This window comes from Peromyscus maniculatus, chromosome 8 (assembly GCF_049852395.1).
Source record: "Peromyscus maniculatus bairdii isolate BWxNUB_F1_BW_parent chromosome 8, HU_Pman_BW_mat_3.1, whole genome shotgun sequence".
Classification (NCBI taxonomy): domain Eukaryota; kingdom Metazoa; phylum Chordata; class Mammalia; order Rodentia; family Cricetidae; genus Peromyscus; species Peromyscus maniculatus.
This window is the reverse complement of record NC_134859.1, coordinates 12274649-12301793: the sequence shown is the minus strand read 5'-3', so window position 1 is coordinate 12301793 and position 27145 is coordinate 12274649. Positions and strand designations below refer to the sequence as shown.

The window sequence follows — 27145 nt, the reverse complement described above, 5'->3', positions numbered from 1 at the left end:
CTACTGGTTTAGGACACAGAGCCTTATCTGATGAATATTTGGGGCTTCAGATGGACCCTTAAATGGCCCTGGGTACAGTCACATAGCAGACAGCCTGGAACTCTCCTGCTCCGGGCTAGGGAGAGAGGGGCTCAGTACCTCCTGCTGGTCTGAAACTGATGAACTCCAAGAGTACCACATATGAAAATGAGTGGTAACAACTTACTACTTACACAGGCAGCCTAGCTTTGTGAGGGAGGATAGTGCCCAGGACAGGACAAGGGAAGGGAAGAGGTGGTTGGAGATCGGGAGGTCTGGAGAGGAACAGGAGACAATGGCACCTGCTCAAATACAGTTACAGGGGACCACTGCAAAGCCAGGCCCCACCAGCTTGGTCAACACACATTGAGCTCTTCCTGCAGACCCCAAGTTGCTTTGAGACAGGCAGTGGCTGGATGCTGGCCTCATTCTGGGGCCCTCAGGCCTGCTGAGTTGACCTAGGGTCTTTCTGTGTGAACCCTGACTCAGTGCAAGGGTGCAGGTCCAAAAAGTGGGGAGGTACAGGAGGCTCTGGGGGACCTCAAACCATCCTATCTGGTGACAAGGACCACTTAGGCTCATATGGATGCACAAAGTTTATTGGACACAGAGATACAGGGTCTTTTGGGCTTTGCCTCCTCCAGCCCAGGGTCACCTTGGACCCTGGTCCCTCCTGGTGGGTGAGCTTGACTGAGAGGTCATACAATATGGGGATGCAGGACTGAGATCTGAGTTCACTAGGACTCTTTTTCATCTTCCTTCTTGTCATCTTCATCATCATCATCGTTGTCATCATCGTCCTCATCATTATCATCATCATCATCATCATCGTTGTCGTCTTCATCTTTGTCTTTATCTTTGTCTTTGTCTTTATCTTTGCTATCTTCCTTCTCTTTGTCAGGGCCAGGGATGATCGTTGGTTCTCTTTGAGGCTTCTCTGGTCCATGAGTCCATTTGAAGCCTATCCCACGGAGGCAGAGCATTGAATACATGCCATTGACAGTCTGTAGATGCTTGTCTGGACCTCCATTCGCCTCAATTTGATGGCCACGTTTTTTTCCAAAGGTAAACTCAGTCCCCTTGTTGGTAATGAAGGTCAGAGAGTTCAGGCAGATTCCCACGCTGCCTTGTACCTTTATTACATGCTCTCCATCCTTCAGATGAAACTCTTCATAACTTGCTGAATGGCCTCCATAAACATCACTCCAGTGATTGTGAAACTGCAGCTGGATGCTGAAGACAAATCATATGTGTTCAACCTCAGGAATGCTGGTTCTCTCTCAAAACTGTTCCCCCTCCTGGTTCCTAGTTCACACAGTTCAGTCTCCGCAAGTGCCCAGCTCTGATATGGCAACCTGGAGTCCTTCCTCCTTCTGCCTCTTCCACACACATCTCTTCTCACTGGTCCTCATAGGATCTGGCTCAGGTCATGCATCCGTGCCTGGGTGGCTAGATCTACCACTGCAGCCAATTCTGAGCCTGAATCTTTTGCAGTGTCTGCCCAACTCACATTTCCCATCTGGAGCCTCCTCCTCTGTCTGACTCAAATGAGGCAGCACCCACAATGAGACCCCTCTGCTCAGGTCAGCAGACCTTACAGGCAGAGACCAGGGAGACAGGGTCATCTCTCCTAGTGTTGTCAGGAGGGTACAGGAGAGCCCTGGGAGATGTTCTACCAAGAAAAGAAGTCTTCTACACTATTGCTAATGCCAACTTCCTTCTCTTGTAGAATAAGATGCATACCAAATCATACCACAGGTAAAATGCTGGAAGGATATCAACTTCAACTAGAATTTCAGATAATCATGAGTAATTTCCAGTGTAAGACCCTTTTGTGTTGCATGGTTTATTTGCTTATTTTTTACATTGATTTATTATTTATTTGTGTGTGTGTGTGTGTGTGTGTGTGTGTGTGTGTGTGTGTATTTGTATATGTCTATCCATGCAGGCTCACATGTGCCAAGGCCTTAGTGGAAGTGAGAAGACAACCATTGGGATGTTGTTTTCTCCTTCCACTGTGTGGGTTGCAAGGGTCAACTCTGGTCAGTTTGCCAGCAAGAGCCATCTTGCCAGCCTTTACTTCTTCTACTTTTTTTTTTCTGAGATAGGGTTTCTTCGTGTAGTTTTGTTGCCTGTCCTGGATCTCCATCTGTGGACCTGGCTGGACTCGAACTCACAGAGATCCACCTGTCTCTTCCTCCCGAGTGCTGTGATTAAAGGCACATGTCACCACCGTCCAGCCAGCCTTTACTTCTTTAGTGGTCCTGGAGACTGAACCTAGGGTCACACATGTACTAGGCAAGCCACTAAGCTATAGTACCATTTCCCCACCCATTCTTTCTTTCTTTTTTACTTTATTTGAAACAGGATCTCACTCTGTGGCCAGGATTTCCTTGAACTTCTTCATGGTGGAAATCCTCCTGCCTCAGCATTCTGAGTTATGACCTTATTGACATGATCCACCATGCTGGGCTCCAACCCTCTGTCTGCTTTCTATTATGAGACAGTGTTGACTAAGTTGTCCAGGTTAACCTGAGGGGTCTCTCTAGCACAATTTGGCCTCACATTTGATGTTCTCTAGCATCAGCATCCTGGGTAGCTGAGATTACAGGACTGCATCCCCAGGCCAGGCTCCAATACTGCATTTCTTTTCCAAGTTGAAATGTAAGATTTATTATTTATTACATTTAGTAGCTTTTATCAGAAAGTCCATGACTGAACAGTTTTAACGTCAATGTTAGAGCCAGGTTTGCTCATATAAGTCCGGAATCCCAATAATCACAAAGCTTAGCCTAGAGGAATGAGTCTGAGTCCACAGTGGAACACTGCCTCGCCCTCCACAAAACAAAATACCAACTTAGACTGCTGGCGATGGTCAAGAGACAGCTGGAACTGACCTACTCTGGTGATGGGATGGCCAAACACCCTAATAGTCATGCCAGAAACCCCATCCAATGACTGAGGGATCTGGATGCAGAGATCCTCGGCTAGGCCCCGGGTGGAGCTCCGGGAGTCTAATTAGTGAGAAAGAGGAGGGTTTATATGAGCGAGAATTGTTGAAACCAAGGTTGGATAAAGCACAGGGACAAATAGCCAAACGAATGAAAACACATGAACTATGAACTAAAGGCTGAGGGGCCCCCAACTGGATCAGGCCCTCTGAATAGGTGAGACAGTTGATTGGCTTGATCTGTTTGGGAGACATCCAGGCAGTGGGACCAGGTCCTGTGCTCATTGCATGAGTTGGTTGTTTGAAACCTGGGGCTTATGCAGGGATTTTTGGCTCAGTCTGGGAAGAGGGGACTGGACCTGCCTGGACTGAGTCTACCAGGTTGATCTCAGTCCTCGGGGGAGGCTTTGCCCTGGAGGAGGTGGGAATGGGGGTTGGATTGGGGGTAAGGGGAGGGGGGCAGGAGGGGGGAGAACAAGAGAATCCATGGCTGATATGTAGAACTGAATGGTATTGTAAAATAAAATAAAAGGAAAAAAGAAGAAGAAGAGATTCAGCAAAAGTAGGAGAGGGTGCAGAAGAGGGAAATGAGGAAAATACTGAAAAAGCACATGGTATACTTGTGTGGAAAATGTCCTAATAAAACTCCTACTTTGTACAGTGAAAAAAAAAAGAATTCATGTGAAAAAAATCAAACGGCACAAGTTTGAACCATCATCGCATTTTAAAAGCGTGGCCATAGACTCTCCAGCAGTTGTGAGGATGAGGAGCAAGGACTCTGGGCTTAATGCCAGCCTCGGATCCATAGGGGGACCCTGTGTCATGAGATTGATGGTATAGACAAAACACGGTAGTATGTCTTGATTTCAACCTCCAATACCACAAAAGGGGTAGGGGAAGTATAACCATTTTGTCAGTTCTGAGTTGTGTGTGTGTAGGCAGTGTATACATGTCTTTTTGCCTGTGTTGTGGAGGCCATAGTTAGGTGTTGAGTGTCTTTCCTGATCACTGTCCCTGTGTGTGTGTGTGTGTGGTGTGTTTGTGTGTGTGGTGTTGTGATGGTGTGTGTGTGTGTTTGCCTGTGATGTGGTATTTGATGTGTGTGGTGTGTGATGTGTGTGGTGTGATGATGTGTTTGTTGTTGTAGTGGTGGTGGTGTGTGTCTGTCTGTCCATCTGTGATGCATGTTTTGAGCATGCAGATGCTAGAGCAGGACACTGACTATCTTTCTCTCTGGCTATCTGCCTTATTGCTTGGAGACTAACTCTCTCACTGAACCCAAGTTCAGTGTTGCAGCTAGACTGGCTGCCCAAGAGCTCCTGAGATGTTCCTGTTGCTGCCCCAGTGCTTAACTCACAGTCCCCTCCATCTTGCCAGGCTACTCCTTCCTTTTACATGGGTTCTGGGGATCCAACTCAGGTCTTCATGTTTGCAGAGCAAATGTTCTTTCTTACTTTCTCTGCCATTTTCCCAGGTATGCCACCTTATTTTTCCTAGGCAGAGTCTCCAAGTGACCCTGGAATTGCATTTTGGGTAAGACTCTGGCCAGCCAAGTCAGCAGGATCTCCCTGTCTCTGCTCCCACAGCTTGAGGTTTACAGACTTGTGCTGCAGTTCTCAGCTTTCACACAGGTCCTGGGGACCCAAACTTCAGGCCTCGTACTTGAACAGCAAACATTTTTTCAGCTCAGCCTTCTCCCTGTCTCCCAACTTTGAATGTTAAAGGATTTAGATGTCCTCAATATTACACAGGAGACACAGAAAAAGAACATCCATTGATCATCTGTGCTGTGGGATGTCTTTCCGTATGCTGTGAATATGTGTTGTTACCATTGGTTAATAAAGAGACTGCTTTGGCCTGTGGTAAGACAGGTTATAGCCAGGCAGGAAATCCAAGCTGAGATACAGGGAGAAGAAAGTGAGGGGAGATGCTCCAGGCCGCCAAGGGAGCAAGAAGTACCAGAACATAAGTAAAGACATGAGACTCAAGGCTATACATAGATGAATAGAAATAGATTGATTTAAGATTTAATAGCTATCTAGCAATAAACCTTAGCCATAGACCAAACAGTTTGTAATTAATGTTGAGCCTATGAATAATTATTATAAAAACAGCTCCTGTAGGAGGACTGAGAAACTTCCATCTATATATCTGAAACTCTATTAACCTTGGGCACTGTGCTTGCATTTAACAAGCTTTGCAACAGTAGCACAAGGCATTTGAGGCACTCTAGGAGCACAGCAGACCTCATGAGGAAGAAGCTGATGAGGACAGTCAAGCTCTGGCCTGTCCCTAGGGAATGGCTGGCCTTTTTATAGCAGAGCAAAGGTCCAATATTAAGAGAGTGAACTGCCCATCATTTCATGTCCAGTGAAGGCAGGGACATTTCTCAGACCATGTAAGCAGTTCCTGTGACTGCCAAGGAGCACTAGGACCACCAGAACTATGTGGAGGAGGGACCCTTCAGCCTCTATGATCCTTTCTGAATCACAAAGTCGGAGGTACCTCTCCACCTGCCTCCCTGAGGATTGTCTAGTCCTACCCGAGCCTGGGCATTCCAGCTCTGAGTGGGCTAGCTCAGGTGATGGTTCTAGACAAGCCACAGGAGCAGGCACAGAGGGGAGTACTACAGGAAGCCAAGGAGGCAGAACCCTACTCACCCCTTGAGGAGTCTTGTTAGTGAATAGAAGATCCGGATGGTCTTGATTTCCCCCTTCTCTTCACCATGAACGTAGAAATATCTGCCGCCTCTATTATTGCCCAGTACATCTGGGGAAAGTGAGGCAGAAAACACTCAGGGCCACTCTCACACTCGAGCCCCTTATGCCTAGGACAGGACACAGGAGGTGAAGGCCACAAAGGAGGCTCAGGTACTCACTCTGGGCTCTGCAGGTGGCACCAGCAAGGAGAGCCAAGGTCAGCAACAGCAGCATGGCTCCTGAGGGTTTGGGGCACAAGTGACTTCAAAAAGGCTCTGAGGAAAAGACACCAGATTTGGGATTACAACACCACAGACTGAGACAAGGGAACATTTGGGAACCCTCTTTTTCCACAGTCTCTGAAGGCTTCAGAAGGGCCCTGGGACGGTTTCACTCACATGCCCACACTGCAACCCCCCAATGTCACAGTGCTTCCATTCCAACTCAGCTCTTAGCAAGAGATCCCATGATGTCATATCACACTGGGCTCCCCAAAGTCTAAAGCTACTCCTGGAGAAACCCCATATTGCACACCCCTCCATCTGTCCCTCATGGTTCAGTCTCTAGCTTGCTCAACCCATCCTCCATTTTCCCTCTGGCCTCCCCTGCTGCACCAGGCTGGACTGCTGCTCCTTCCTTACCTGTGCTGTGCGGTCTGAGCCCCTTGGGTGGTTCCTTTATACCCTGACACCACTCAGCTATAGTCACTGTGGGAATGATTTCTGGAAATGCCTTGTCAGCTGGCCTTCAGAAACTGAACTTTTGTCCAACTTCTCAACCATTTAAAACTATGTACCCAGTATGCTTTCTTCCTGTGTACTCAACTTGTTTAAATTTATCTTGACTTTAAGAAAACAATGTAACCAACCTTACTGTGCCTGGGACTCCCATGTAATCACATTTTACTAGCTACACTGAACAAACTGTTCAAAGGGGCTAGATCAGATACAGCTAGGGGACTCAGAAGGGGACATCAGGTTAGGAATTATCAAGGAGAGAGGTGTTTCAGAAGAAGATAAAGAAAGGAGGGCCAGGAATGATGGAGAAGAGTTTCTTCCTTCCCCTTTCTCCTCCTCCCCGTCCTCCTCCTCCTCCCCTTCCTCCTCCTGCTCCAGAAGAGACAGACTTAGACAAAAGGGAAGTTGCAGAACTGACTGTTACACAAAAGCTGTTCTGGGAGCAAGCCAAGTTCCTCACACAAGAGCCACTGATCTAATCGCTGTGTTTCCTGAAGGAACAAACACATCACCTTAGCAATCTCAGCCCTTAGTGTGCACTGTTTGCGGTACTCAATAATGCAAGACTTCCTGGTTTGACAGGAACATCTTGTGACTGAAGTCATGCAAAGGCTGTAAAGCTCCTTCAGGAAAACAACTCTAGCACAGAAAACAATCACGGTTTTCTACAATGATCTTTTCAAGGTCTAAGTACTTCCAAAACACAACTACGCCGTTTGATGTTCACACCAGATACAATGACTATACTAAATTTCCCATTACACCCTTTCATCTCCTGACCCAGAATGATCTATGTGTATTTGCCTGTGGTGATTACTTCATTTGCTGTGAGTGGCAGATTGAAGGCAACCTAGAAGATAACAAACACCCACCATAAACGTTGGAAGCATCATAGGGATCCAGGTTGCTAATATCTGTTTATTGTTTTGTTTTGGTTTTTTATGCTATACTTGGTTAGTAGTGGCCAGTAAAGAAATTCCTTCCCTTGTAAAAATCAAAGTCTGGTAAAATATTCTGTTGTTTGTTTGTTTGTTTGTTTGTTTCTTGAGGCAGGGTTTCTCTGTGTAGCCCCTCCCTACCTGTCCTGCAACTCACTCTATAGACCAGGCTGGTCTCAAACTCAAGAGATTTGCTTGTCTCTGCCTCCCAAGTGCTGGGATTAAAGGTGTGAGCCTCCACTGCCTGACATGGTAAAGTATTCTGTTTTGTTTTATTTTGTTTTTCCAGACAATGTTTCTCTGTGCAACGGCCCTAGCTGTCCTAGAAGTAGCTCTGTAGACCAGGCTGGCCTCCAAGTCACAGAGATCTGCCTGCCTCTGCCTTCCAAGTGCTGGGATCAAAGGATTGTGCTACCACCGCCTGACATGGTAAAGGATTCTTAGGACAAAAGTCTCACGTGCCTTTCCCTCCCTTGTTTCAATATGCTGACAAAACAAGGCTGGCCTTCCGCTCAGCTGAACGGACAGATGAGGTCTGGTTTGCTCTTCTTTAAATGACTGTGCTAGAAATAGGTCCAGGGTTTCAAAAAGCTCCCCAACATGGTACAAAGTCCCTTCTGACCAGAAGCATGTGTTGCTGTCAAAGGTAGGAGAGCAAGCACCCTCAGGCAGGAAATTCAATAGGTTTTTATACAAGTGCAAGGGAACTGTGACTTTTACCCATTAGCTGGGGCAAAAGGCCTCACAGTTGTTGGTTGTTTGTTTGGTTGATGGGTTAGTTTGAAAAAAAATTGGTGCAAAAGAAATGAAGGAAAGCAGGAAGGGGTGGGCTGCTCAAGTTCTGGGACTGTAGCAACCTTCAAATAAACAAGAGTTGTACTAGGTTCTGCATAAGGGCTAGAGAGATTCATGGAGGTTAATAGCACATGTTACTCTCAAAGAGGACCAAGGTTCAGTTCCCAGGACCTACATGATGGCTCACAACCATCTGTAACTCCAGTTCCCTGATATCCAATGCCCTCTTCTGTTCTCTGTGAGAACTAGTCACACATGTGACACACACGCATACTTTCAAAGAAAACACTCATACATATAAAATAAAATAAAGCTCAAAATATTTTTTCAGTTTTCCATGCATCATACCAAATGGTGGAGATTTAAAAATTTGGGTAAATATCTTATAAGGTAGGGATCATTACAAGATTTACATAAACTTTTTACAGTGTGGAGGAGACTGAATGATATGAAATTATAGAAAATAAAAGTTCTATAGTGTATGATATAAAAGACTAATAATATTCCATGTTTCTTATAAATCCATCCTCTAATTTCTAAACATCCTGTTCTTCAAACTCATTAACAAGGCATTAGCTCTCTTTTTCTGTCTTATCGTGGAATAAGAAACATGTGTGGTCGGGCAGTGGTGGTGCAAGCCTTTAATCTCAGCATTTGGGGAGGCAGAGGCAGGCGGATCTCTGAGTTCAAGGCCAGCCTGGTCTACAGAGTGAATTCTGGGACAACCAGGGCTACACAGAGAAACCTTATCTCAGAAAAAAAAAGTGTGTGTGTGTGTGTGTGTGTGTGTGTGTGTGTGTGTGTGTGTACATTCATATATACATTCTCATGTGCTTTTATTGTATTATACTTCTATGCCTTTGAATTAAACCTGTTATATGGCATTTATAGAAATTTTAGACATATAGCTATGTACATTTCAATTTATCTCTTCAGCCCGTGAGGGTGCACATGTGCCATTGTACATGCATGCAGGTCAGAGGACAACTGACAGGAGTCAGTTCTCCTGCATCTCCTTCTACCATGTCAGTCCCAGGGATTGAACTCAGGGCATCAGGCTTAGCAGCAAGCACCTTAACTTGCTGAGCCATCCTGATGGCCCTACACACATTTTAAAGCTATTTTTCATTTATTATTATTTGTTATTTTATGTATGCATACATTTTTAACCATAGCTACATTGGGCACTAAATGTACTTGAATCACTTTGAATGATAATTGTTTATAAAATGGTCATTTAAAAGACTTCAATATAAACAGATACTTAAATGAACCTTTCCTAAGTACCCAAAAGCCTTACCAAAACATCAGAAAACATAAGTAACTATCATTTTCTAAATTTATTTTATTTTTAATTATGTATAGATATGAGATGTGTGTGAATATGTGTGCGTGTGCGTGTGTGTGTGTCTGTCTGTCTGTCTGTCTGTCTTGGGGATCCTGAGCCAATACTGATCCCTTCAAAAAGCTCCATGGATCCAGCTGTGTGTCCTCACCCCCTGGTTTGGGGGTTATAGCAGCAGGCTGCCCTGCCCAGCTTTTACTCGGGGATCCATAATTGGTCCTCAGGCTTGCACAGCAGACACTTTCTCAAGTGAGCCGTCTCCCCAAGAGGAAAGTTTTCTGCAGACCTTGATCTATCTAACAACACAAGTGACACCCCAATGGCTGCCTAAGCCTCAAATAGCAGTGAGAATTCATCTCTTATAAATTTATGTTCCAAGGTGACTCAGGGTGACTCCAAATGAGCTTCACACACCAAATAGAGATAATGACTAGAACAGCTAAGCAAAAATGCCCAAGCAGGTGCACAGAAAAGCAAACGGAGCGCGTGCTCTGCCGAGCAAAAGCTGAACTTCCCTTGTCACATGGCAAACAACCATCCCTCCAGTGGCTCAGCCATCACTCAAAATGATGAGCACCTCAAAGGTACCTTCTTTAAAAATTGGTTCCAAGAGTGCAAAAGAAGCCAAGTTTACCAGGATCTCTGCAGACGATGAAGTGAACAATTAGACTATTATACACAGAGAAGATCAGGTCAAAACCAAAAGCCCTTCTCCTTCATAAATTCACCAATATGCATGTACAGCCAACCAAAACTCACGGCACAGACCCTGGGAAGGCTCCCTGCATCCCATCTGCAGGAGTCAGGGAGCCACATGTTTTCCTCTGGGATGATTTTATCCAAATCGGAAGCTGATTTGATCAGTTATTAGAGGGAGCAAGCAGTTAGATTCACAAACCTGCTGCACCATAAAAAAAAGTTTAGGAAACAAATCAATAAAGGGAAATGTATTTACACACATATACACATGCACACCCCATACATACACACATGCATATTCTGCACATACACACAAAACTGAACAAACAGACAAAAACAAAAAAGTGGAGAGTGACTGGGAAAGATGCCTGATGTTTTCTGCACACTCACAGGCACAAATACACAAACACATGAACACACACTAGCTCACTAAAAACACAGCCACTCAGGCTTGCTCTGCTACTAAAGTCAGACAAGTCTTAACCACCTCCCTTGAACCATATGTCAATGTCCTTTTAGGCAGTTGGTTAGCTTTACAGGGCTACTTAGGAGTTCAAGCTGTAGTCTGTGTTACTGGTAACGAAATTTGATATACTTTGTCAACAATTTGGAAATGAGAGTTTGATCTTGAGGAGACTATTCCTCCATTAAAGGCCCCGAGATCTCTTCAAATGAGACTCATTCCTTTGTTCCCTAGATCACTCAGCCTCTACTGAAGTCTTTGGGAAATAGATATTATCATCATTCATCTTGGAAACCCAGTCCTCCAGATAGAAGAAACACGCTGATTACCACCTAAAATTATCTATTAAAAGGCGTTGCCAAGGATATCTTGCCTGGAGAAATATCATCACCATCCCCCTTACAGGCCAAACTGGACCTGGTTCTTCTTTCAGATAGAGCCCTTCTGAAGTGCTTTGTGAATTCCCTTTTCTTCTCTTAAAATTAAAAACAATGTATATAGGATTTAGGGGCTGACTTAGCAGTTCAAGGGCTTGCTGACAAGCATGAGGGCCAGAGTTCAGATCCCCAGCAGCCCACATATATGCCAGGTGGCTCTGAGGGGTCTGTCTGGAATTTCAGCTCCATCAGGCAGACAGGATCCCCAGAAGGACCCAGACATATCATTGACCTCTGGGTTTGACTGAAAGACCTGCCTCAATGGAGGAGGTAGAAGAACAATCAAGGTGATTCCCAACATCCATCATAGGCCCCCACATGCACACGCATGCACATCCAAACATACATATGTAACCCCCAACACATGCAAAAAGCATGCATATTGGGCTGGAGAGAAGATTCAGTGTTTAAGAGCCTTGCTCCAGGCCAACCAGAGCTACACAGTGAGACCCTGTCTCAAAAAATAAAACAGCAGCTGGGCGGTGGTGGCACACACCTTTAATCCCAGTACTCAGAAGGCAGAGGCAGGCGGATCTCTGTGACTTGGAGGCCAACCTGGTCTACAGAACAAGTTCCAGGATAGGCTCCAAAGCTACATAGAAACCATGTCTCGAAAAAATAAAAAACAAAACAAAATAGCAATAAATAAATAATGCACTCACATACATGAACACCATACACATAAGAAACGTAAAAAAGATAACTAGATTACTACTGTGTGTCTACATGATATGCGTGTGAAGGATGCATGCCATATTGTGCATATGGAGGTCAGAGGACAACTCTGTGGAGCCGGCTCTCCCCTTCCTCCTTTGCGTGGTTTGGGAGATTGAACTCAGGCTGCCAGCCTTTTGTGGCAAGCACTTTGACCCACTGAGCCATCTTACTGGCCCATGGATTCCCTTTCCTATATCCACAGCAGTTCCTAAAGACACCCGCCGCCGCCGCCATTCTTCAAACCAAGTTGCCTCTAGACTCTGGATTCTGACAAGCTTCAGGGAACATGGGTTACAGAAACTTTCCTACAGAAAAACAAGATAAAGTTTATTTTTCACCAGAAGAACAAATGCACACTAATGCTTATAGAGAGTGCTCTCAGGGGCAGCTCCTCTCCCGATGACCCCCTTTCTGTACTTCGGTGTGGAAAGAGCTTTTCATTGGTCAAGAGATACAGCCCTTCCGGTATGCTAAGCCCTCCCTTTTCAATAGTACTCTCCCAGCTATTAGAGAAACAGTTCTAGTGATCTGTATAAATACTTCAAAGCCCGAATGAATATGGATTGACGATACCAACAGAAGCCCGTTTGAGTCAGTCAACCTCCTTACACTAAGAGCAATAAACCACACTCATCCTGTGCCTCCCAGACGTGTTCAGTACCTAACCTGGATCTCTCCTGAATTACATCAAATAGTACCATCCCTCATAATGGTTTGCTGCTCATCCACAGGCTGAGAATACTTCGGACAGCTCCTGATGGGAGCCAATGTCTCTGTGGTACTAACCCTTGGCCTTGGTTACCTCCAGAGTGGACTGATGGATGTAATCTAGAATTGCCTTGACTGCAAGGGGCAACAGGTAGAAGGTCGGCTGCTGTTCCAAGTTACCATCCCACTTCCTTCCATGTTGACTTTTCCATGTATACAATCATTTAGCTTACATTTTTATTATACCTACAGGGCTGGAGGATGTCATTTGGCATGCTGAGACTCTCTCTGAATATACTCAGAAAGCTTGAAGTGTCACTTTTACCAGAGTTTTTAAGACAAAGACTTTGACTCTCTCTGTCCCAACAGACTAGGCCATCCATTCTCAGTATGTCAATTAAAGAGAGAAGCACTATTGAAAACCAGAGAGGAGAGATGTAGTCAGTGTGGTCACACTGGGATGAGGAAAAAATGAAGGGCTCCAGTGGCACCCCAACCCCCAAGTCCATCTTCAGGATCCTGACTTGAGTTTTAAGTCTACATAGAGGACAAGTTGTGTGCATAATTAAAGTCTTGGTCAAAGTTAGTCCTACCAATGACCATGTGTGTCTCAGTTCTGGTCTGTCTTGCAAGGCTATCTAATGAGTTATCAAAATGATGTGAAATTATTTTCTGGTAGGTAAGTTCTAATTCTGGCCAGCGTCAGAGTTTCAGCCTGTCCATTCTCCCAGCCTGGGATTCCTGGGGTATCATTAGAAGCTACCCAATACCGTTTCCTCTTCATGGTCCACTTGGTAGTAAACCATTCTGATGTACAATGTTTGATGTAAGTCATAAAAGATCCATTCTAGATACCAAACATCTCTGGAATACACTGAATGAGAATGGTTTTGCTGTTTCCATCATAGCAGGGCCCAGTTGGCTGACTTTGGAATTTAATTGTTGCAATAGTCCGACAGCTGAAGGGAAGGGCATAGCCCGTCTCTTTAGAACATTTCCTCACCTGCTTGTCAGCTACAACACAATGCAGCCTCTCATCTTGATCCTGAAGTCCAATGGATGAGAAAAGCAGTTATACAAAATTGCACACTCTATATCCTCTTGGAGCCACAGTAGGGACACTCGTACTATTATCGAGATTGAATGCTGTGTCTATAGTCCTGAAAGTTCTACTCGTATCTACTTTGCGTGATCTACAAAACTAAATTCAGACCAACCCACCATCTGTTTTGGTAAGCAGCCTTAGAATTAGCTCTACAGATTTCATAGTGGAATAGCTTAGACTTGCTATAATCTTAACAATAATCCTATTAGTCTTTGGACTTTGTGTGCTTTATTGCTGTCTCAATTTTGTCTGCTCCTGCTTTCAGTTGATCCACCTCAGATGGTTCTATGGCATCCTAGCACTGTACATCTAGATAGCTAGATGGTACGCTGAGGCTGGACAGTCGGCAACAGTGAAGACGACACACCCCATTTCAGCCAGAGGTAACCAGATTGACTCAACACCCACCTCCTGCATGACTTTATGGTCTCACTTCTTGAGGGGGAGATTGTTAGTGAGATAGTGGGATGTTAGCAGAATTGGAGGACATTTGGGCTGACCTCTTCTCTCATAGTCAACAGCTTGTAAAAACAACAGTTTATAAAGCTGCAATTACAGGACCCTCATCACACAAGTCCTATCTCTGGTCCTGGGAGGAGATTAGACATCCTGAATTTCTCAGAGGGTCATAACTATTTAATTATCTAGACTAGGCTTCAGGTAACCATACCCAATTACTGTACATTCTTATAAAGAACAAAGATACACCATCACCCTCCTAATGCAACCACAGCATACAGGCCTGCCAACCATCTACACAGGAATAAGCCCCTCAGAAAAGGCTGCTTGTTGTAGAGATTTTAGAAATAGTATGGAGCCTGACCAGGACAACAATCCCTTTGGCCATTGTCCACTCTCAGTCCTCCTCTTTACTCTAATAAACTCTAGCTGTCTTCTCCAATGTGTTCTGTGTGTCTCGTCTGAATTTTTTTGAAGAAGATCACAAGAACCAAGAAAGGGGTCCAGAGTGTAATCCCAGTTATATCTCTGTACATCTATGTGTGCCTGTGTGTCTCTCTCTCTCTCTCTCTCTCTCTCTCTCTCTCTCTCTCTCTCTCTCTCTCTCTCTCTCTCTCTCTGGTTCCAGACAGGTTCACTGTGTAGTATAGCCCTGGCTGTTCTGGAACTCACTCTGTAGACCAGACTGGCCTCTGCCTCCCCAGTGCTGTTATTAAAGGAGTGTGCCTCCACTGCCTTGGCTTGTGGGTCTCTTTCATGTGAGTTTCTTGGGTTCATCACTATTTCCCCAGCCAACGCCAAAACACTAAACTCTGCCCTCCAGCAATCTTCATTCACCTCCTTCCTCTGCCACCAGAGATTACAGGAAAAGCCTGACTCATCCAAGAAAACTCCAGAATTTTTCCAGCCTGATGCTGACTATGCACAAACATGGCCTCCTATGTCTCCTCTTTCTCTGTATTTCCTCCTGGATGGTATGCTTAAAGGAGTGAGAATAGAAAGTGCTGCCTATAAGGTCTGCAAGCCCCCAGGATTAATGTGGTAGACCAAGGAAGGCTCTCTTGTGCTGGGGTGGAGGTTGGGTATAGTAGCCAGGGTGGCTCTGGGCGATATGGTGTGGTATTGCATCCAACAGCTATGGTAGCCAGATGTCTGTACACTTGTCCTGTTTTAAGAGGCACTTCCAAGTTGCTTTACTAAGAAGCATCCTCATTTCTGTGCACAAAATAACTAAAAGCAAGATGAAAGTCTAGCATCTCTGCTTTTGTTTTATGTCTGTCACCCTTGCTTCTAGCCACCTGCTTGCTTCTGCACATTGGCACATGGACCACTCAGTGGATCTCTGTCTAGAAGCCAGTGGTAGGTAGCTTCCTCCAAGGATACAGGCACAAGAGTGAGTGGGCCTCCTCTCAACTTTTACAGTGTCCCATTCCTGGCAAAGCGCCTCAAGTTCTCTAGTCATTGTCCTAAATGTGTAATCACCTTGGATTCCAGGAAGACCAAAACTTCACAGGACAGACTGCTCCCCGGAGGAGGGCAATGATCCATGCAATGATGTTGCACCCTGCTGCATAGTTTCTCCTGAGAACTGGTTTGTTCTTTCAAGCAAAAATAACTTTTCCCAGAACCTTGCAGCATACAGATGAGTTAATGACAGGCAAGACCACACCTAGACCAGGACTGCTTAATTATTCATGCCTCTTACCCTTTGCCTCAATTCATGTGTTTGTGTGTGTGTGTGTGTGTGTGTGTGTGTGTGTGTGTGTGTGTACGGTGTTCGTGTATGTGGTCTGTGTATGTGTGTGTATAGTGTTTGTGTATGAGGTCTGTATGTATGTGTGGTGTGTGTGTGTGTGTGTGTGTGTGTGTGTGTGTGTACAGTGCTTGTGTATGAGGTCTGTATGTATGTGTGTGGTGTGTGTGTGTGTACAGTGTTTGTGTATGAGGTCCGTGTGTGTGTGTGTGTGTGTGTGTGTGTGTGTGTGTGTGTGTGTGCCCACAGAGGCCAGACAAAGGCCTCAGGTACCCTCCTATGTTACTCCCCTCCACCTGGAGCTCCAGTTTTTCCATCTAAGTTGGCAGCCACCAAGCCCCAGTGATCCTCCTGTGTCTGCCTCCCACAATACTAGGGTTACAGACACATTGAGACCATGCCCAGTGTGTTATGTGGGTGCTGGGATCTGAACTCACATCCTCACGGCTGTACAGCCAGCACTTGTAACCACTGACCCATCTCTCCAGCTCCCTAGTTCTTCTCTTCTTAAACCTGAAACTCTTACTCTGAAGATAGAATTGAGGTCACTGACGTCATAAATATTCTAGGTCATAAGCATAAATATGTTTATGTCTTTCCACAGTGTCAGAATTTATTCCCCTTTTTATGCCTAAAATTTAAAAAAGCTTGTAACTACTACAAGAAAAACTGTATCCAATAAGTATATACAATATATACAGCTAATAATTACATTAACGATGTCTAGTCCATTAACATTTGACAGACTCAGACGAAAAACTCCATTATATATATTAACAATGTCCAGTCCAGTAACATTTGATAAACTCAGACAAAAAATTTTCATTACTTATCCTATTTAAAACAAGTAGTACCTTTTTAAATGTAGATTCAATAATTGATCTTTTTATCTTATCATATCCATATTCTCTCCTTTTTCTTTTCATAATAGATTCAATAATCTACCTTTTGTCATTTTTATATCTTCCCCTTTTTCTTTTTAGAGTAGATTCAATGATCTACCCATTTATCCTATTATTTCTTTATCTTTTTTCTCAGAGTAGATTCCATGATCTACCTCATATCTATATTCTCTTTTACTTTTTCTTTCTCGAACAAAAACTCTGAATCTAATCTTGTTCAGCTTTTTTCCTGATCATCAACAATGATTATATCCATAACTCATTAAACAACCAAAAACCTCCCATCCCACATCTTGGAAAAGTGGGTGTCGTTTTCTTAAAATTGCTTCCTGCTTTCTGGAGATGAAGGCATCTTTAGGGAATTCTGAAAAGAAAATTTTTGGGTTAATTGTCAAGTCCTATATCATTTGTCCAGTTGCTGCATAATGAGAAAGTGCAGGGCTTGTCTCAAGTCCTTATTCAAGTAGTCTGTCAGGCTGGATCATCTCAGCTAGCCATCTCAAAACTGTCCTGAGTAGTTTGTAGTCCAAAGTCAATCTTTTGGTGTTACTAATCAGCTTAAGAACTTTATCATAGTCCATGTGAAATCATCATTGTGGGCTCCTGTCATCTTTTTGAAGATTTCAAAGTTGCTGTTAGGCATGGTCATGGTTCCCTGCAGACTTTTTTTTCCTCCTCTGTAGTTTGGAGCAATCACAGTCTGATAAATGTCTGTTTCTCAGAACCACAAACATTCTTCCCTAGAAGAGAAAATCTTCACAGCAATTTCTCCCCACCATTTGTCTTGCCAAACTTTTCCAAACTGGCCTTTGCCAATGCTTTCTTGTAACACGATGGTCCCAGCAATTCTTCTCTGAACAAGCAGTAGTAAACCCTTCATCCCAGGTAGCAGCATCACCACAGTCACCAACAGGATGAGAAGCTAGCAACTCAGAGCAGCATCTGCTGCCTCCATGGTCCCACCACCACCGTTTGTGGCTTGGCTGAAGCTTCTCCTTAGCAAGCCTCCTAGGCCAGCCTCAAACTCGGGATCCTCCTGCCTCTGCCTCCTTCAGTAAATCCAACCAGTGTGCTCCACCACAACCAGCTGAGGGTAGCTCAGATCTGACCTGGGCCCCGCAAGGCCACAGGCAAGCAGCTTTTTCATGAATTCATACCATGAATGTTGGGTGCCAGATGTAGTAGGGACCTTAAAAGTTTTATTAATAAGAACAAACCTGGAGCCAGGTATTGGGGTGAATGGTGGAAGATCAGAGAAGCAGAACAAGCCACAGCCACCTCACCTTGCCAGTTCCTCAGCTGATCCTGTTTCCTCAGACTGGAAGCCTCTGAGTCCTCATCCAGAATGAATCTCAGCTGAACTGCTGCTCAAAAGCCTAAAAGCTTAACCAGCTCTAGTTCCTGGTCCTCATGCCTTATATACCTTTTTGCTTCCTGCCATCACTTCCTGGGATTAAAGGCGTGAGTCACCATGCCTGGCTGTTTCCAGTCTGGCTTTGAACTCACAGAGATCCATACATCCAGAAGGCTAGGATTAAAGGTGTAAGTGCCACTATTTTCTGGCCTCTATGTCTGTCTAGTGGCTGTTCTGTTCTCTGACCCCAGATAAATTTATTAGAGTGAACAATATTTTGGGGAACACAATACCACCACAGAATAACCAAAAATTCACAGGGTACAGTGGTTTCATTGGCAGCAGTTATTTGGTAGATGTCTATCTCTTTAGGTGAAAGTATTGTACCATTTCCTTGGTCTGGTGTGTCTCAGAAATTCTTGGGCCTGATTTTTCCAATATAATTTTAATATACTGTACTTGCTGGTTTTGTGTGTCAACTTGACACAAGCTACAATCACCAGAGAGGAAGGAGCCTCAGCTGAGGAAGGAAATGCCTCCATGAGATCCAGCTGTAAGGCATTTTCTCATTTAGTGATCATTGGGGGAGGGCCCAGCCCTTGGTGGGTGGAGCCATCCCTGGGCTGCTGGTCCTGGATTCTATAAGAAAGCAGACTGAGCAAACCAGGAGAAGCAAGCCAGTAAGGAGCTCCCTTCCATGGCCCAGGCATCAGCTCCTGCCTCTGGGATCCTACTCTGTTTGAGTTCCTGTCCTGACTTCCTCAGTGATGAATGGCAATGCTGAAGTGTGAGCCTAATAAACCCTTTCCTCCCCAACTTGTATTTTGGTCGTGGTCTTTCACCACAGCAATAGAAACAAACTAAGACACATACCAATGTGCTTCTACAGTCTCAATTTACCTCAACAAATATATATGATGGCATTTTTTCTACTTCCCTGAATAAGTCATTTGTAAGTCTAGAGTGGTGCCAGACAGATGGTGCTATTCATATGTCCATCCAGGTGTAGAGTCATCTTTTACTCTCAGGTGTCAAAAGCTATTTGCTACAACTACAAACTAATCAGGAAACCGTCTGCTGGCTAGCTTTCATATTTCTGGAAGGTACTATGTGGGCTTTGGGGAACGAAAATGCATCAGCAGTCCTACCCAGTCCTGGATCCTGCATGCTACAATACTGTAGCAGTTTGAATAAGAATGGCCCCCATAGGCTCATATATTTAAATGCCTAGTCATCAGGGAGCAGCAATACTTGAGAAGGATTAGGAGGTATAGCCTTGTTGGAGGAAGTGTGTTATTGAGGGTGGGCTTTGATGGTTCAAAAGCCCAACCCAGGCCCAGGACCTCTCTCTTCCTGCTGCCTGTGGATCCAGATGTAGAACTCTCAGCTACTTCTCCAGCACCGTATCTGCTTATGTGCCACCATGCTCCCCACCATGACAATAATGAACTAAACCTCCGAAACTTTAAGCAAGCTTGTCAGACCTGCCAACAGTCAGCTGGGTAGCTGGGTAGAGGTATGCGGATTGAAGAGACAATGAAGAAGACAGAAAAGGGTGGAGAGGTCTGCTGGTCAATGCCAGACAGCCCCGAGTTTATTTCACAGCCAGCTTGTATACAGTCTTGAAGGACAGAGGTAGAACAATGCACAGCACAGGCATTCAGCAACTATCTGTCCTGCCTAGCATCAAGGAGAAGGCAGTTTCTTTTCTATCTCAATATACCTCTGGCTGGCATCAGCAGCTTGTGTCTAGCTAGCTAGTGTGTTCCTTCTTGTGAGCTAATCAGGACTTTCTCACAGCCTTGGAGCAAACAAGCTTGAACTCTATTGACTCAGAATAGACTTCAGATTCAAACTGGGAAACTGAGTCAGTTGTGGGCTCCCACAATTCCTCCTGTTTTATTTATTTTAAGACTCCACTGAGTCTCTCAGATGGCTGTGCCTGTCTTAGGTATTTCCTTATCACACTCCAATCTTACCCGTCATGGGAACATAAATTCTATCATTCACATCCTGTCTTAGGTTGAAAGGAGGCAAAGAAAACTTACCCATCTTTGGCTACCAGCCTCTGGTGTTAAGTCAGAGGAATGTGTGTAGTTTTACTCTGTGGAGTTCCGAGCCCAATCTCCATAATGAGTTCAAAGTCAGCTTGAGAATCATAGGCAAACAGATTATGCCTACTAAGACATATGCTCCAATAGCTACAACACTACTTAAGAGTGAAGTAAATGATGACCATGATGGGATAGGCCCTTTAAATTGTTCTAAAATATCTTCTACTGTTTTAGCTGCATCAAAATCCACTTTAGCCTTTTTCATTTCTAATATCTCTTGATGTAATTTAGCCAAATCTAAGGATTCATTAGAATCATGCCAAATTCCTTTAAGATGTACCTTAACTCTTTCCCATCCAATAGCACTTTCATTATACGTAGAAGATGTAACACAAATCCATTCATAATTAGCATGACATTTCAAATGCACTCTAGCTTTCAGACTTTGGAGTTCATCTCCCAAAAATTGTACCATATCACATGAACAAGCATTCAATTTATGTTCCAATTTTACATCAATATCTTCTTGAATTTCTAATGTCATAGAGACATTCATAAACAATTAATTAACAAACCCTGCTGTCTGAATGAAATGAGACAAAGCCACTGAAGCCACCATAGTAGTAGCAAGCATAGTAACAAGAGCTGCAATTCCTGCTATAACTAATCCAGCAACACATTTCTGCCTGCTTAAAGCTTTCTTAATTTCTTCAATTACTTGTAGCCCTTTATCATCAAACCATGGATCATTCATATATTCTGGCAATATAACAAAAGAAGGTTGTTTTAACACTATTATATGAATGTGATTATCCATTTTGGAAATACAATTGGTCAAAATGCATTTAAGACATGATATTTTAAACACAGAACCATTCATAGAAATATTTGCTTTATGAACTAAAAGAACACAGAGCATTTTAACACAAGCTAAAACAGTTCCTTTCAAAGGACAAACAGGTTTCAAACAACTGGAATGTCCTGCAACTGTTCCCATGGCAGCAGCAAGTTTCCAAACATAAGTTTGTGGAGATTCAGTATTGGAATACCAAATTCCAGCTGACATTCCTTGGTCCCAAGATTCTGTGGTAGACACAGGATAAGAGTCACTATAATCTTTCTGATTTCCAGACCAATCAAGAATATACTGCTGTGTCCATGTGATGTTATACTTTAAAGGAATAATGTCAGTACATCATCTCCATAACAAAGTTCTGTTAGACTCTTGCAATTCTTTTATGCATGGAGGAAATTATTGAGGGGCTGAAATATTACTTATCCAATTACCTTGAGGAAGCAATTCAAGAGATCCCTCCAAAGTAAATTTTTTTGCAAAACATACAGGAATCCCTTTACCAATATCCAAAATAAGAAAATTGTAAGCAATCTGGAACTCTTGGGTGGCAGGTTGATCTAAAAGCCTGGTGTCATTAACTGCAACCACAATTTCTTTTCCCTCCCAAGTTGCAGGATGTAAAATTGGTGGATCAGGAACATAGGCCCAATAGGTTTCACTCTGAAATCTCTGGATGGTCACCAGCAACATCAGGATCAGCATCTCTCTCCTCCATACACCACACCAATCTTTCAGGCAACCAATGAGTTTCATTTTCATCCTGTGAGAAAACATAAACATGCCCTCCTCCCCATATTAAACAGGGTCGGGGTCCTTCCATAAACCAGTACAAGGATCTTTCCGTTTAACTTGAGCAAATTCTGTGGTGGTGCCTTCATGTCAAAATCAATCAGCTGCAGATTTTCCAGCAGCATCCACATTTAAAAATTTTAAACAAGTAAGGCATGATTTAAAGCATTATGTGGTGACTGGGGGTATAACTCCCCCTTCTCTAATTTTTGAAGATTGTATTTTGAGGCTGCTGTGAGCTCTCTGAACAATACCTTGTCCTTGAGGATTATAAGGAATGCCTGTTTTATATTCAATTTGCCATTGAAAGCAAAATTGATAAAAAAAAAGCTTATTAATATATCCATATCTATTATCAGTTTTAATAACTTTTGGTATCCCCATATAGGAGAAGCATTTTAGGCAATGAGCAATTACATACTTAGTAGCCTCACCAGTTTAAGCAGTAGCCATTAAAAATCCTGAATAAGTATCAATTGTCACATGCACATATTTCAAATATTTTTAAATATGAGTGACACCCATTTGCATTAAATAATTAGGAAGAAGACCTCGAGGATTTATCGGGGACTATGGGGGTCTCAATAGTCCCCTCCCAGTGTCCGGGAAGAATCTACAACCAGCTGATAATTAATCTTTGATGAAAAGAAATGAATCTATGTACACAAAATTCCTTAGTCGATACATTTATTACTCTGTCAGTTTTCTCTCTACAAGCTTATACTCTGCTCTCATTTTTAGCTCCTTTCTTGCCCAATTTCTCTTTACATTTATCTGTTGTCCCCTCCAGGTTCTATCTTAATTCCTTCATCTAGTTCTGTCCCTTCTAGGTTCTCATCCATCTAGTTCTTTCCCCTATCAGCTCCTCTCCCATCTCCTTCTCTCTCATCTTGTTCTTCCTCATCTTGTCCTTCCCCATCTGGCTCTTCCTCATCTTCCATCTCGTTCCTCTAGTACTCTCTTCTAGCCCTTTAATCTAGTTCTTCCCCATCTCAGTTTGTTCCTCTCAAGTTCTTACCCATCTAGATCTTCCATTCTCTTTTCTCTTCTCTGTCCTCAGTTCTCCATGTTCTACCTAAGTCTCCTCGGAATCCAGTTATATCAAGCCCCTGGTCGAGCAAGGTCACCAGGCTTGAATTCTACAGGGTCATAAAGGCAGGCAAGAATTTTTCCTCAGGCAGAGACCATCAGGCTTTCTTTTACAATCCAAAATGGGAGTGATAAAAGAGAAGGTCAACTGAGTGCTAATGACTGGTTAGCATATCACAAAGTGGATCTATGTGTCCAGTCTACATTCCTAGAAGTGGTTAGGAAAGAAGTTAGGGGTCTATTAGTAAGGTTGTATAAGAAAGGAGGATCCAAGCTAAGCTGTGTAAAGCTATTATTTAAAGTCCACCTGACCTAGGTGGTGTCTCTTTGTGGAATTAAATCAGGAGACTTGCATGTGAGCTGTTATCACTGTTAGTCCTTGAAAGTAGCTAATGGAGATATCTGATTCCAGAGAAAGCCTTTCCTACGGCTGTTCTCCAAATACCTGGAATGTGTATGTCCAGAGAGTGATCAGTCCACACTTTTAGCCCTTCTCAGGGAAAAGTCAATCAGGAAAACTATGAAGGCACACATGATATTCATAAGAGAATACAGCTGATACATAACAAGCCAAGTAACACCAAAAACTCCTTGGAATTTGGCTTCCTCTGGAGGAATTCCCTGATCCCTCCAGGTAGTGACTTTGCCATAACCAGCTGAGTTCTTATGATATATTCCTATGGCCTGCAGCAAGGATTTACTCCAAAATGAGGTACAATTAAATATTGAGGACATGTAGCACATTTCTTAACTATTTGGCAAGCAGTTTTTCTTGTTAAACCAAATTGTTTTCTTAAGCTTATACTATTCTGATGATGCAAGCCATGTGATCACTGAGCAAGCTCAACTTCAGATAAAGTGATCAACTGAATAAATTTATCAGCTAAAGCATTACCTTCAGCCAATGAACCAGGAAAATTTGAATGTGCTCTAATATGTCCCATAAAATATGACAATTTTTTTAAATGAATGGTATCCTGAATTTGTTGAAATAACATTCTTAATTGCTCATTAATAGTTTTAATATAAGAAAGTTTCTATAACTTGAAGAGCTTTATAAATATATTAACTACCTGTATATAATTAAATAAATTATCTTTTTGAAGAACTTGAAAAACCAGCAGCTCAACTCAACAACTTGAGCTGAATCAGGAGTGGTTTGAACTACACATCCTTCACCATTAATCACCATTAATAAGCTGCTTTCCCAATAGAAGAACCATCAGTAAACCAAAGCAGCATCTTTCACTGGAGTATGTACTAATACTTAAGGAAGAGTAAAAGAATGCATCTGAGTAAACTGTAATAATTGATCAGCAGGATAATGATTATCAATTTGATTATGCAAAAACTGAGCAAAAGGAATTGCCCAAGAATCATTATTTTGAAATAGTCAATCAGTTTGTTGTTTAGTAAATGGAACATTATTACATTTGGTTCCTTTCCAAAATACCTTCTAGAATCAAGCCTATTCCATTTTCCAGTGGCTCCTGCTTCTCATGTCCATCATGTGGCAAAACTGTTAAGATTCACAACCCTCGGCTGTTTCCCATGATCACTTCATGTCTTTAAGACCATTATCGTCTGGGAGACTCTTTTTTTGTTTGTTTGTTTGTTTTTCGAGACAGGGTTTCTCTGTGTAGCTTTGTGCCTTTCCTGGAACTCACTTGGTAGCCCAGGCTGGCCTCGAACTCACAGAGATCTGCCTGGCTCTGCCTCCCGAGTGCTGGGATTAAAGGTATGCGCCACCACTGCCCAGCTTGGGAGACTCTTAAATTGCAAAGTTCACCTGTCAGAGCAAGGTGCATTCTTTAATATGTTATCAAACATTGTTTTTAATCCTATCTTTTAAAACCTTATATTTATGATATAAAATATCATATAGAAATCTATCCCAATCCAAAATATTTGAGGATTGTTGCCTCCTTAATCTAAAAGGAGATACAATGAACAGATTCTTGACTGTATTTAAAGATTGTTGCCAGCCATGTGGCTGCCCACTTCATGATGAGGTCACCAGCCAAGATGGAGGAAGACCATGTAGTTGCTGTTTAAAATTAAACGATAGTTACATGCACACATACACAGAGTTGATCCAACTTTCATTCATACCCATAAATCACATGCATGTCCACATACATACACATGTATATATTTCCATTTTTAACATAAACATTTTTTCAATGAAGAATCATCAGCTATTTTTAAAACGAAGAAAACCAAAATTAATATAATATGGTTAAATTCCAAATATATCTTACAGTTTTCCTTCACATTCAGCATAGTTCACATCCCCTCTGACCTTCTACAATTTACCACTTACCTTGAGGTCAGGCCCTTACCTATCTTTGCTCTTCTGGTTCATCCTGACATAGACAAATTCCTTTTTTCCCTTTCCTATTATTATTCCAATCTTTCACCTTCTCTTGCTTTTCAGACAACATGCAAATTTCCACCAAAATTCTTTTTCTTGTGGTTTCTTTCCAGCAGTTTAAAACATTGCATAGGTATAACATTTCAAACAAGAATAGAGACAAATAGATATATACATATATCATAACAGAAAACTTATTTTGCATTAATATATTAAAAACCTGTATCAATGTGAAACATTTCAGATTAGCAACAGTTTTTCTTATCTTAATCAATAATAATTTGTAATCAATTCTCTTAAATGATGACAAGTATTTGTAACCCACTAAACTCAAATGACCAGAATCCATGTATTTTTTCTTTTCCTGTGGAGGCAAAAGCATAATTTTTTTCCAAAACATCAGAGTATGCAGGCTGGTAATTCAACATTTTTTCTCAAGCAGTATCAGGACAGAGAAGGGTTAAAGTTAGAAGTTGCTGGCCAGCAGAAGAGACCTTGAGGTTATCACAGTAAAGAACTTGGCTTAGAAAGGAAAGGAGGTACAGAGTGTGTCCTTGGCTGCCAGTGTTCCTGAAAAAAAAAATTTGTTAACTTTTCTGACTATAGTGATTAACAATTAACATCAGATTCTCTTTTCGACGTCTGTTCAGCTTGCCAATTGTAGGAGTAAACTCCCTGCTACTTTGCCTGCAGCTTCTGTCTCTGCCTTTCTGCTTCGAGAATGTGTACCCTCACCCTCTGAGAGCTGCTGGCTGGCTGCAGACTTCTGCTGGCCAAGACCAGCTCCACTCATGCTGCAGTCCTCATAGCAAGATGGAGGGAGGCCCTTGCTATGCCTCTCTCTCCTTCTCTTCCAGGAAAACCAGGGAGATTAGTAGACAGAAATGAATAACACTGGCATAGACGTAAGTACCAGTACATCAGCACTGGGACAATGGCCTCACTCGCTGTTAATGAGGTCCGTCTAACAGATGACTTCTCTTGCAAGGTTTAAGGTCACGACCCACTTATTCTCTCCAGATGAACCAGTCATAGCCAAGAATGGAGGTGGGGAAGAATCTTGAGGTGTGAGAGAATCTTCATTATAATACTTAGCAGCCTCTTCCTCTAATTCTGCCTTGTCAAAATCTAACTGTTCATTATCATCAAATAACTTTATAAAAGCACTTGCTTAAAGCTGTCTCTCTGACAGAGCAGAATGTTTAGTTTCAGTTTTACTTCATTCAGGAAACACTTTATGCCTTTCAAGACGAAGGTCTAAGTTGTCCTGAATGAGTGTCCAGAGACTGAAAATATCTGTTGTAAGTTTTTCTGGGCAATGCTTATCATAATACTGCTGTATCTTAACTCCAATTCCTTCTACAAATTCTAAAAATTTACACAACTGCTTATGTTCTACTTTAGTACCTCTAGCCTTTAAGATATTTTTAAGTAAATGTACAAACAGCTGTTTTCTATTTCCTTGGCCCATACTTATTTTTACACTTGTTCACGATTTTTTTTTTTTTACTGCTCACCTCTGCTTTTTTATTTACACTTATTACTTTTACTCTTGAGTTAACTCACCACAGCTTCCACTTTTTTCAAGTGCACTCCTTTTCCTTCCGTAGTGTCCATCACGGACTCCTCCGTACCCCCACACACACTGGGCGCCACTTGTCAGGCCTGCAGACAGTCAGCTGGGTAGCTGGGTAGAGGGGTGTGGATTGAAGAGACAATGAAGAGGACAGAAGAGTCGAGAGGTCTGCCAGTCAATGCCGGACAGCCCTGAGTTTATTTCACAGCCAGCTTATACACAGTCTTGAAGGACAGAGGTAGAACAATGCACAGCACAGGCATTCAGCCACTATCTATCCTGCCTTGCATCAAGGAGCAGGCAGTTTCTTTTCTATCTCAATGTACCT

The 27145-nt window shown here is 42.9% G+C and overlaps 1 protein-coding gene across 2 annotated transcripts; it reads right to left on the bottom strand.

Moving 5' to 3' along the window:
• Window positions 1-601: 601 nt before the first annotated feature.
• LOC102915543 (prostatic spermine-binding protein) lies at window positions 602-27145 on the bottom strand. 2 transcript variants are annotated; one of them, XM_076577979.1, is made up of 4 exons: window positions 26808-27145; window positions 5847-5942; window positions 5629-5737; window positions 602-1251 (listed from the first exon to the last, which is right to left on the bottom strand). In XM_076577979.1, the coding sequence occupies exons 2-4, from the start codon at window positions 5899-5901 to the stop codon at window positions 756-758; spliced, it is 660 nt and encodes a 219-aa protein (XP_076434094.1). In that variant the 5' UTR covers window positions 5902-5942; window positions 26808-27145; the 3' UTR covers window positions 602-755. The 2 variants fall into 2 exon arrangements, with proteins under 2 accessions (XP_076434094.1, XP_042139348.2); XM_042283414.2 differs by lacking the exon at window positions 26808-27145 and adding an exon at window positions 6309-6730.

Bases quoted from the DNA above. Each gene is read 5' to 3' on its own strand.
- LOC102915543 (XM_076577979.1), bottom strand. From the start codon at position 5,901: ATGCTGCTGTTGCTGACCTTGGCTCTCCTTGCTGGTGCCACCTGCAGA. The intron at 5,738-5,846 runs GTGAGTACCTGA...CACTTTCCCCAG, and splicing joins TGCCACCTGCAGAGCCCAGA to ATGTACTGGGCAATAATAGA. The intron at 1,252-5,628 runs GTGAGTAGGGTT...ATTTGTCTTCAG, and splicing joins CTAACAAGACTCCTCAAGGG to CATCCAGCTGCAGTTTCACA.